The 12,003-nt window shown below is 39.9% G+C and overlaps 1 protein-coding gene across 2 annotated transcripts in view; it reads right to left on the reverse strand.

Annotated features, from left to right (window-relative positions):
- The window catches only part of sfswap (splicing factor SWAP), a 51,266-nt gene that overhangs the window by 6,418 nt on the left and 32,845 nt on the right, over positions 1 to 12,003 (reverse strand). For both annotated transcript variants that reach the window (XM_026174044.1, XM_026174045.1), the window contains exons 15-18: positions 8,018 to 8,433; positions 7,012 to 7,143; positions 5,877 to 6,017; positions 4,113 to 4,185 (exon numbers count right to left, since the gene is read on the reverse strand). In XM_026174044.1, coding sequence (XP_026029829.1) covers positions 4,113 to 4,185; positions 5,877 to 6,017; positions 7,012 to 7,143; positions 8,018 to 8,433 — 762 coding nt within the window. The remainder of the gene's footprint in view (positions 1 to 4,112; positions 4,186 to 5,876; positions 6,018 to 7,011; positions 7,144 to 8,017; positions 8,434 to 12,003) is intronic.

The following is a 12,003-nucleotide window of genomic DNA, read 5'->3' on the forward strand; positions in this document are numbered from 1 at the left end:
CCTTGCCCCCGGCTAACACTCGAGCTAGTGGGTAACAGACGTCTCCAAAAACGTCGGAGCGCTTTTGAAAATATGTGGTGTCCTGATAAACTGAGCAGATATTTGAGGTTTACACAGCTACATTCTTGCCTGAAAATATGTTAAACATTTATTTTGTGACCCAGAAAGAATAATAAGAGTAATATTAAAACTAACTAGCTGCTGCCATTGTTGGAAACTGAGCTGGGCTGCGCTATGAATTCTGGGACAGAGCTACTTCTTCTTCTTCGGGGTTTAACGGCAGCTGGCATCCTTGTACATGCAGTGCTGCCATCTTCTGTTTCAGTCCGTTATTTCACTCTTAAATCCTGCTACTTATTCCTGCGTCTTTTGTGATCTTACAAAGCTTCAAACGACACGTCGACTATTAAATCAGTCGTCGACGATTTTGATAGTCGACGTAATCGTGACTAGTCGACTAATCGTGGCAGCCCTAGATGAAATCCAGCAGGCTACACATGAACCTGCCCAAGACTGCCACAGTGAATGCATAGTCATAAGAGTAAAGAATGGAGGTGGAAATAAAGATGAGATGGGCTGCACGGACACAAAAAGTGTTGGAAGAGGACACAGATGTCACCGTGAATGCCTGAGGATATGACAAACTCCCGTCAGACGAGATGACCTCCAGCCTCCAGAAGCGCGGCAACAGAGGAATATTCCTGCATGATAACAATCTAAAGCACACAGCAGACACACTGTGATGTGGTTAAGTACGTCACCTAATGTCAATCCAATATACCTTTGGAAGATTTTAAAGAAAGGCAGAGCAACATAAACCCTCCAGACTGTTTATGAATAATGGCAGAACACTTCTCCAGATTTGGCGCCACATAAAAATCGATGCGAAAGACGATTAAAAAAAGAAAAAGAAAAGTCAGTGGACAAACAAAGTACGGAAGAAATAAAAGATCCAAGTTTACATGCGAGTAAACGCTCTGCTCAGCTTAGAGAAACACATTCCCAGTAAGGTGACACAGTTCTGAATAATCAGTCTTTTAGGTGATATTGCACAGGGCTGTACTCCCACGTTTGACACTTTATGTTTACCTGCATGCTAGGTTTATTTCGCTCAGTTGGAGGAGAATCCGTGTATCAAAATAATGCATTGCAGAGGCAAGTATAAATTAAATTACTGACATTTAATCAGAGAGGTTTATGGTGATGTAGACTTAAAAATCAAAGCACGTACAGACATTTTTAGGCTTCTCAAAGTTCTCCTAAGGTTTTCAACAGCAGTCAAATACAAGTAGATTAGGAGCAAAACAAAGAAGCTTCAGGAAAGAGATAAAAGCTACATAATAAATATGAATCTAAATGAGCACAATGTCCAAATGAGGACTGACAGGACTCAACAGTAACTGCTCGTGTTTTTGCACTTTTGTTTTGTGGATTTTACAACAATTTTAAGGAGAATCATTAAACAGACATTAATAAAGACAGTGTTTAAGAATATCAATGATCTCTGTGGATTATATAACGCTTCGTCTGTAGAAGTGATACGCGTGAATGCACTTAATCTGAGGTGCACTTCTGAAAGCAACAAAAATAGTGGCTATAAATTGTCTATAGCAATTTAAAAACATGCAGGCAAGGACAGTGCCTGCCGGGGTCAGAATTTATTGGCGAGCCGTGTGTGAGGTTACACTGTGAGTTACGGGTGTGTAGCACTTACTCAGATGCAACTGTTTTTCATTTTTCGCACCCAAATGAGACAAAACACCAACACAGCCTGCCACTTATCTACATTAAACAGGCCCAATATGACCCAGACGCACTATAACAATACAGCAATAATTATGTGACACCAATAAACACGTTGGTTCTCCTTTGGTCTGGAGGTGCCTCTCACTGTCAAAATCAAAGGAGAACCTGATGCTACGATGTGCTTTTATATTTTGAGGCATTCTGTGCTTCAGCAGCTTGAGGAACAAATACCCCGTTGCATAAAACAAGACTGAGATGCTGCACAAGCGCTAATTTTACTGTTGTGTTGTTTTGTGTGTGTTCGCAGAGTTTTCAGCCATGCAGCCTATTTGTCAGCCACAAAATGAAAGGGTGGACTAACTGGCATTGTCCCGTCTAGAAAACTACAGGATAGCTGCTGTAATCCATGTCAGTGCCACCTTATCAGGCTGCATCAGAAACAATTGTATGCAAATGTTGGATTACTGTTAAATGCATGGCACTGATGTAAGCAGTATGTAAAATTCTCTCAAGCGCGCGCGCACACACACACACACACACACACACACACACACACACACACACACACACACACAGTATTTTAACATTTGGTTTAGTCAACTGTCAGAAAGCGGCTACACGCAGAGCTCTATGTGCAGTTACTGTAATTTTACAGCTGGAAGTGTCTATGCTGTGCTCATCACTCAACAGGAGACTATGGGTTGCATTAGGGCATGACGACAGTGGCAACTATCCAATCAAACCTTTTCAGTAAGTTTTCTTTGGGTGTTTTTTATTAAAACAGAAAAGAAAAGCCTGACAATTAATTTTTTTAAGCAATTTGGGGAATGTGACTTCTCATCCTGCGCTCCCAGGATGAGATGCGCTGGGCCGAAGAGCAATCTGGAGCCAAGATGCACTGCCACGACGAGAAGTGATGAGAAGCAAAACTGACACAAGGTTCAGCTTTTAAGTTGAAGCGGCAACTTCTTAGCAAACACTCGCTTATTTACACATCACGTGTGTCGTTTAGTGCCAAGCAGGTAGTGTATGGCGAGCTTTTACAGCTTTAGGCTTAAACCCAAGCTTCCAAAACTTAGTTTTTACACAGCTAAGTAATAAACTAAAACAAGTTATAAAGTTATGTGAAGCCAACCTCTGCTTCTCTGTTGCGTTATAAAATGTAAAAGAAAAAAAACACATGGGGTATAAAACCATACTGAATGTTGAAACCTGCCATTTTCTTAACTTGAACTGACAACTTGCTGAACTTGACCTTGTGTTTCTCAGCAGTAATGGTAATGGTCCTTCTTGTCTGAATTTACAAGTACCACTGGAGAAAACATTTTCAAGACCATGTGCTGCTTCTGCCTCCTTCCTTTGCAGTGAAGTGAAATCCATCTCCCAAAAGACTTCGGCAAGTTTGCAGAGGTTTCTGTTTTTGCCTCTCGCTTCATCGGCGCCAACTAATATTCAGTCTCTCTTATCCTAAATTCTTGGCGAAGCTCCCAGGATGAGATGCGCAGGGCCGAAGAGCAATCTGGAGCCAAGATCCACTGCCACGATGAGAAGTGCTGTTTGTTTATTAAAATAAGAGCACATGTACCCCAAACAGTGGTAAACAAGACCTCAGCAACACGGTTCAACAATGTTATCCAACAAAACACTATTAGAAACCTGCGCCATCAACCGGTCAACCATCAGTCGACTATAAACTTAGCAGACACTTTTAACAAATCGAGGCCATCTACAAATCCGTTCTCACCGCTTTGTTTTGACAAGTGTTACTTCCAAGGTTATGAGAGAAATGTTAAGTTACATTTTTATCCAAATCAAAATTGATGACAAGTCCCAGAGGCAAGCAAAATCATGACGGTTTAATATCGGTCGTTCGGTGGCAACGAACCAAATTCAATTTGCTGCGGATGATCATTCAATATGGCTGAAACCGAGTGAACCTGGAGTCTGCACAGTTTTCTTAACAACAGTTTCAAACTGTCAAGAAACAAAATCAGACCGGCAGTTTTTCTCCAGGTATGATGCATGAGATTGGATTACACTGCCACTGAATACAGAGTGCAGCTTTATCACATTTGCACCACATATAAATGTAAGACATCGGCCTCCCCATGGTTCAAACAAACAAATATAGCACACCGACGTGCTGTAAAAACACACAGAAGGTACCGGGAGAAGTGGATAAATATAAAATGAGTTCAAGTCAAAAGCTCTAAAAACTAGCTATATTTTGGTGTATGAAAGAGAACAGCACTTTCCATCCTTCCTCTTTGCATGATGGAAACAAAGAACACCACTAAGTACTTTCATTGGATGGGATGGAAAAGTTCAGCAGGGGATGCATCTGGGATAAGAGCAAAGAACAATACCTGAGTTATTTTAGACTGAACAGAGGATACTATGGATGAGGACACTGCCTTGTCTTTCTCCAGAGAACCACCCCTGAAAAGAAAACAGAGGAGAAGGACACAAAAGAGTCAAAAAGCATAAAATCAATCATGTAAACAGGAGAGAATATTCAATATTTATGATGTTTCTCTGAAATGCCCAAAGTTCGACAGGCATTGAGAGCGATAGAAAGAAAAGATGGAAGGAAGGAAAGAGGTGAAAGAAGTGTCCTGTAACACTGAAATTTCCATCTAGAGTTAAAAGACCAAACACAGACAGAGTATTTAATCATGCAGACAAATTTCAGGCCTCAAGTTCAGCTTCACGGCTCCTTCCGAAGCTTAAATGTCTCTACAGTCCAGCATTTCATAATTCATCAAGAGATTAAAAAAAAGGAACAAATCATGTACAAGTTGATTGAACACAACAGGTGAACATAACTGCAGAAAAGACCGCTGCTCATGATAAAAAGTTTAGCTTTTCTTCCTCTCACGCAGATGGAAGATTTCAAACGTTTGTGTGTGTGCACGGCACTCAGTATAAAGTACTACCTGCCCCTCCCGCTGTTATTATGGCATCATGATCTAGTTTCCTTTCCCCGGAGAAAGTAAACAGCAAAACCTTTCATGCTTTCACCCACAGTTTAGGAAGAAAGGGCAACAAAAGACTGTCTTCTATTGGAATGACTCCTGCATCTGCCAGGATAATTGCGCCCCACATGAAAAGACGAGCATTTACTAAATCTATGGAAGAAAAAGCATTCTCCTTCATAACAAAGCACATGAGACGGCTGATATACTGGTTAAGCAGAGCTTTTAAAAACATTAAATTATGGTGCATGCAATACTTCAGTTTGAACATAAAAGGAACTGTTGTGTTTTTCCAATTTTGCAGAAGTCAAAAATATTTACATTGTTTCCTGTTTTCCCAGAAGCCTGTTTTTTAATGACGGCAGATTTTAAAAGTTATGCTGGGTTACACAAACTAAAGACTGAAAAATTAAACTTTTAAACTACAAAACAAGTGAACATCCACAAACGCACTGGTTGGTATCAGCTAGAAGGCATGACGCTTAAAATCTGGAAACTTTGCAATAAAACTTTGGAAATAAAAGAGGTGGAATTTAAAATATTGTTATTTTGTAATTAACAGGCTCTATTTACCAACAAGCCACAAGTTCATAATGAGTCCTTCTCTTTTAGTAAGATATTGAAGTGAACAGAGTGCGCCTGGCCAACATTTAGTCTTCTTGCATTGAAAAGTCAACACGCTGCTAAAGTGGCAGACTACCAACTGCAAGTCTTATCAAGTCTGTGGCCAAGATCATTAATGCGCTTTTGCCCTTGTGACCTTTAAGCTGAAAGACCCAAGCTGTGCGCTGTGATATCAGGAGAGCAAACACTGTTCAGTAGAAGGAGTTTAGAAACAGAAAAAAACAACAACAACAACATAAAAATAAACATTTCTAAACATTAGTCAGTGAAAAAGAGTGCATCAGCATAACCTCTGTTAGGTTCTTAAATCGGCAGCAGCTGGAGTGTTCGATTATCAGACCTAAAGGAACAATCTATTGTTGCAAATAAGAGAGATTTAAATGCAAGAATACATCTTCTCATTTACTTGAAGCTAAAACAAAAACAAAAAAACCCCAAAACAAAACATTTAAGCCTTCAGTAAAGAGACTTTCATTTACATCTACATGCTGGATGCAAGCTGGATTATTGACAAGCGTCTGGAGGGGTTACCTTGAGTGAGCCAGGCTGGAGGCGGGGCTCGCTGATGGAGACAAAACTCTGCCGGGTGAAGAGTATGGTGAGAACGAGGAGGCCGCAATTTGCATCTGTCCTGAGGATGCCAAGGAGCTCCTCTGCTGTTCAGGAGGAGACCTGACAAACGCAAGAAGAGCACGGCAGGAGCTAAAAACTAAAACGTCTCAATCAGATATTAACACTGCACAATAAACAGTGGTGGTTTGTATCTGCCAAGCCTTGCATGAAATATTGGTGTACTCAAAACAAAATGTACAAAATAAACGTCTTTAATTATAATTTAACTGAGCATATGAACTGCTGTAATATACACCCTTAACTTCACAGGCCAATTAAACTCTATTTAAGAGGCATTTTGCATAGTTATTCCCAGTCTCTTACTCTGGTTTGAACAATTCCCTGCAAATTTCATTCAGTTACAAGATTTTTGAGGATTTTCTTGCTTGTGCTGTTGTTTGTTTATAATATTGTAATATTAGTATTGCCTTGTGGTAACAACTAGTCCATTTCATAAGGCTTCATTCTTTCATCATTATCGTGATGAGAGGTCTGTTTCTGGTTCAGCTCTTTCTTTTGGACGGATGCCTTAAAAATCTTTAGAGACTCTTTGGTATGTTGCAGATTTCCCAGGTGAATCAATGACAGGAGGCTGCCCAGTGCCTAAAGCAGTGAAACGCTAGTGAGCATATTTTTTTTTTAAAAAGACTGTACTTTTATTTTTTGTAACAATGCCTATTTATCTGTCGGTATCAAGCGACTGTTGTACAATTATAAAGACAAAACTATATTTACTGGGATGAACTCTGCAATGCATTTGCCAAAACTTCCTCATGCCCTCCCCTTTTTGGGGAATCAAACTGTCTTCGAGTTACATGAAGTTGGCCTTAATGACACATGGAAAACCTTGAACACTGATAACGGTTCCCCCGCTGCTTTTGTAAAAATAAAGAAAACTGAAGAATATCAAGAAAATATGGACTAACCACCCAAGAGTCACATCATTAGTGCCCCTTCTCAGCTTTAAAGGCAGCAAAAATCAATGTTTTTAGTGTGAAAACAAAGCTGCATGTGAGGACCTATGACTTGTGAAGACACCTGCTGTTAGATTTACCTGGATCTTGAAAGCCCCCTGGGCAAGTTGGAGCTGCTGCTGGGATGATGGTGTTCCCGCTCTTTCTCCTCGCGTCTCCTTTCTGATGAGTTACCTCTTCTGTCTTTTCTCCCTGGGGAGTGTGAACGGGATCTGGACAGAGAGCGGAACAAAGAGAATGAAAGATGGAAGAAATCGTTAAATATCAGAAGGCAGAATATGAGAGAGAAGCAAATGAATTGGAAATAAAGAAAAAGAGGAGAAGAGTGAGGCAAAAACAAAATGATAAGCCTAATGGCGTTAAAGTGAAAAAGAAAAAAAAGGCGACATGAGGGCTTTGCACAACTGAAAATGAAGAAAAGATAGGTTTGAATAAGACTTTCAATTATTTCAGTAAACTTTTGGAAGACCTGAACGTGGTGCAATTTACAGATAAACACTGTTTAAATACTGAGGAACTGAACAGGAAAAAAAATCATTATTCAGTTCATTACTTTAATACAAGTTATATAAAAGGACTCACAAAATGGAAATACTACTTTTATTCTTAACTAGGCAGAAAAGCATTAAGTATTCATAAATATTTTAAGAAATTAATAACCTTGTCAGATTTCTTTCCATAAAGGGCAGTCAAATTTATTTTGTCCCACTGCCTAATATGCAGAACATGCATGCCATTTACAAACACAGCATAGCAAGGCTGGAAAATGAAACAACCAGGATAAGATTAAGAATACAGCCTGTGTGTGTGCGTCTCTTTCCTATCACAATGTTCTAATAGTTGAACCTCTCAGTTCAGTTACCTTGCTCAAAACAAACAAACAAAAAAAATCCCCAAACCCCACAAATCTGTAGAAAGGCAGCATAAACTCAAAGCAAAACATAATGACAAAAAAGAAATAACAGAAGCTTCTTTTCAGCCGCCTGTGGCTGGAGTGAGCAGCATCACTGTTGCATTCACTCTGACTTTTTTGTGGTGGATTAAAAGAAATAAAAAAAGGCTGACTTTTCAGTGGGAGCGTCTTACCTGGACCTGCGGGATCTCCTGTAGGCACTGGGAAGGGAGTGTTTGCTCTTTGATCTCGATGCTGACCTGGATCTTGACCTCCTCTTGTGTTTTTTCTTCTTTTTGTCTTTGTCTCTCCCTTTGTTCCTATCCTTGTCTCTGTCTCTCTGTCTGTCCCTGTCTCTGTCTCGATCTCTGTTTCGATCTCTGTTTCGATCTCGATCTCTGTCGCGATCTCTGTCGCGATCTCTGTCGCGTTCTGGACCTTTGGAGGAGGTAATATACGAGGAAGATGATGACGAGACGGATGGGGGCTCCCTGCTGTGGTGGCTTCTATGGTTCTCCACAGACAATCTTTGATCCTGAGCATAAACAGGTGGTGCAGGGGATACTTGAGGAGGTGCAGGATCCACAAAAGCAGAAAAAGCTTCTTGCAGCTAAAGAAAGACAAAATGAGGACAGAGAGCAAACAAACGTCAGTTTTATTTTGTTGTTTATTTCCCCCCACATGCACAGTACCTTCCTATATCTGATATTGTGGACAATTAACAAGCTTGTCTACTTAAAAAGATGAAGGCAATGGACAACCCTGGCTGGAATGTGTTTACCCTAGCTGGGGGAACACTGTGCAAGTAATTAGGTTAACTGGTGACAGATCAGTAACATAACCGGGTATTAAACGAGCATCTTAGAGAGCCATTGTTTCTCTAAAAGACAGGCAGAGATTCACCAATCTGCAAAACACATACGTCTACAAATTGTGGAACTATTTCAAAATCCATGTTTCTCTGTACAACTCTGAAGACTTTGAATATATAACATCAAAAGATTCCTGGAATCAGTATTGGATGCTTGTGATCTTCAGGGCCTTGAGTGGTACTACATTAAAAACAGGCATAATTCTGTTATGGAAATCACTGCATGAACACAGCTCACCGTGACATTCACAAATGCAGGTGAAAGATTTATCGTGAACAGAAGCCACAGATAAACATGAACCAAAAACGCCACTCTGGGCTAAAGCTCATGTAAAATGGACTGAGGCAAAGTGGAAAACTGTTGGTCAAATTAATTTAAATGTGAAATGTCTTTTTGGAAAACATGAATGCTCCGTCCTCCAGACTAAAGAGGAGAGGGAGGATGTGGCTTTTTCCAAAGCAAAGTTCAAAAGCCTGCATCTCTGATGGTAGCTTGCATATCTGGAAAGGTGCCATGAAAGCTCAAAAGGTATATACAGGTTTTAGAGCAACATATGCTCCAATTCAGACAACAACTTTTTCAGGGAAGGTGTTGCATATTTCATATCATTCCATATTTACATCTAGATGAGGCCTTTCACAGCAAGACATTGCTCAACCGCATAGTGCATCTATTCCAACAGCATGGCTGCCTGCAGTCCACACCTTGGACCAGCTGACAGCATTCGTTGTATCACTAAATTTACAATCCCAGAAGTCCCACAATTGTTGAGCAGTTGGCTACTATCAGACAACAATGAGACAATAGGCCTCTCTCAAAGGGGGGGGGGGTTGCTACACAGTGGCCTTGTCCCACGTTTTTTGACACATGTAGCTGCCATCAATTTTAATATGCCCTTTTAAAAAACAAGAAAAAGAAAAAGGACATATACTCCTAGAAATATTTGATATATTCTCTGTTTTATATTGTAAGTAATGATTGTATTTTGTTTTTATCCACATTTACACAGTCACACAAACGTTTTGGAGGTGTGGTTGCATTACACTATATTATGCTATAGATAGCGGAGCTACCACGGGAAATATAAGGGTAAAATATGCCTAGTCTGTATTCACGTATGGTGGTTAAAAATGCTTTAGATAAATTTGATTAATTGTTTTCTTAATTTTCTAACTTGACTTATTTTCTGCTCTAAGGCCTACAGCTGCACAGTGTCTAAAATCACAAAAGGTGAAGAAGAAAAATGTACTTGAGGGTTTTTTTTTCTCTCTTTAGAGACGGTACTATAAATAGTCATATGCACACTGAAAGGGACAAGGGATTGTAACAAGGCTGGCTCAGGAAAAGTGAAAGTTTCTTACTCTCCTGGGAAATTATTGCTCATATTCTCTCCTTTAAAACAGAAGGAAAACTGTGGTTACACAACACAGTGCAGCCCTCTGGCTACACACTGAGTTACAACTGTCAGCTGCAAAGTGCCTCTAATTACCCCAGTGTGAGTCAGTCTGTTCATTTTAGATTGGTCAGCTGCTGGATTCACACTGAAAAACTGGCTTCAGTCCATCAGCGGATTAAATATAGCAATAGATTTTCCAAGGACAGACTTTATCTAACAGGGTTAGGTCTTAGATTGCTCCTGAGACGGCCAATTTTAAATTTGTGTATATTCCTGGTACTAAAGGGGCATCTGGATGAAAAAGAACATCAAACGGCATCCTTTATGTGGTGAGATAAAAAAAAGATTATGAGCTCTGCAATAAAGCAATCCAAATAAATTTTTCCAACTTCAGCTTAGTATCAACAGAGCTGTCTCATGGATCTAATTCCCCTCACCCATCTGCTAAAATTTGTAAGAAAACAGAGAGAAAGGGACAAAGAGAAATATGGGGTGAGAGATGATGATGATGAAACAACATGAGAGAAGAAGCCAAAAAAATAGAAAGAAAATGTGCTCATGACAGAAGAAAAGAAGTGTCTTAAAACAGACAGAAGCAGAGAAATGGAGGATATTTATTACACTGCAGTTTTTACACCCAATCTGGTGTCTAGCTTGAGGGAAAGATAATGAAATGATAGGAAGAAACGATGGTTTCAAATTGGGATTGGCATATGGGAGGCTTATCCCAACACCAGGCACACAAAACGTCTGCCCTCTCACACCTGTTCTAGCAAGATATAGAAGTTCAGACAGTAAGAGGCGCGGGAAAGAAAAGTACTGTCCTGGGAGCATAAAGGAACAGAAGCAAAGGGAAACTACATTTTCCAAGTCTTCGAGATTTCTCGTATACTAAAAATGACCTCGTATATAATAATAAAGAAAGCATTTATCACCTAAACCATGTGACCAACAGAGAAGAGCTCTTACACAGAGAATGGTCGTATATTAAGCTGTCAGTTACTGAGCAATCATTATCTGCTACTGTTGGTAGCCAGTTAGGGGACCGAAAACAATATCACTGCTTCATTATTGCCCTCCATTTCACTCCTCTTACCAACAGAACCAAAAGGTGCCATCTTTAGCACTAACATGTTCGAATGAAGCTGTAAGAGCAGCTGAATTGAAATAAAATGGTAAATGGTCTGTATTTGTATAGCGCTTTACTTGGTCCTAAGTACTCCAAAGCGCTTTACACTATACACAATCATCCACCCATTCACACACTGGTGATAGCAAGCTACAGTGTACAGAATTAACACACCAAATCAGCTGAACAGATAAATGACACAAGCAAAGCCAGACTGAATCTGCACCAATCTCTGAGTATATCAATCTGCAGGAAACACAAAGCTACATATCCACCACCGTCACCATTTCAGCCAAAATGTAATAAGAAATGGCTAAAACGGCAGCAAATCACAACACTGAAAGTGTCACTTGGAAAAGGATAAATTGCCTGGGCCTGAAACGCTTAGCCAGCGGGATCTGTTTACTCATGTCAGTTTACACTATCCACTACACTGCTGCAGGATAATCAACATGATGGGTACTATGGGAAACATGGAGCGCTTACATCAACAGTTCCAAGTCAGCTCATTTTGCATCGCATCAGCAATCACATCTGTCCTCAAAGCTACTAAGAGTTCCACCAAATTGTACTAGTGGATGATCCTTCTTTGTGACCCTCCAAATTACTGCCCCTAGGATATTCACAACAATTCGTGTTAATCACATTAATCCCTTTCGATTTCCATACACTTGCAACAAATTCAGGTAAAATTTGTTCTTCAAAGTGACTCTCCAAATTAATAAATTGGTGAACATGTCTTACTTAAAGGGGGTTAATCTGCAAAAAGCTTTAATAGAAACT

The sequence above is a fragment of the Astatotilapia calliptera genome, chromosome 7, assembly GCF_900246225.1.
Source record: "Astatotilapia calliptera chromosome 7, fAstCal1.2, whole genome shotgun sequence".
NCBI classification, from domain to species: Eukaryota; Metazoa; Chordata; class Actinopteri; order Cichliformes; family Cichlidae; genus Astatotilapia; species Astatotilapia calliptera.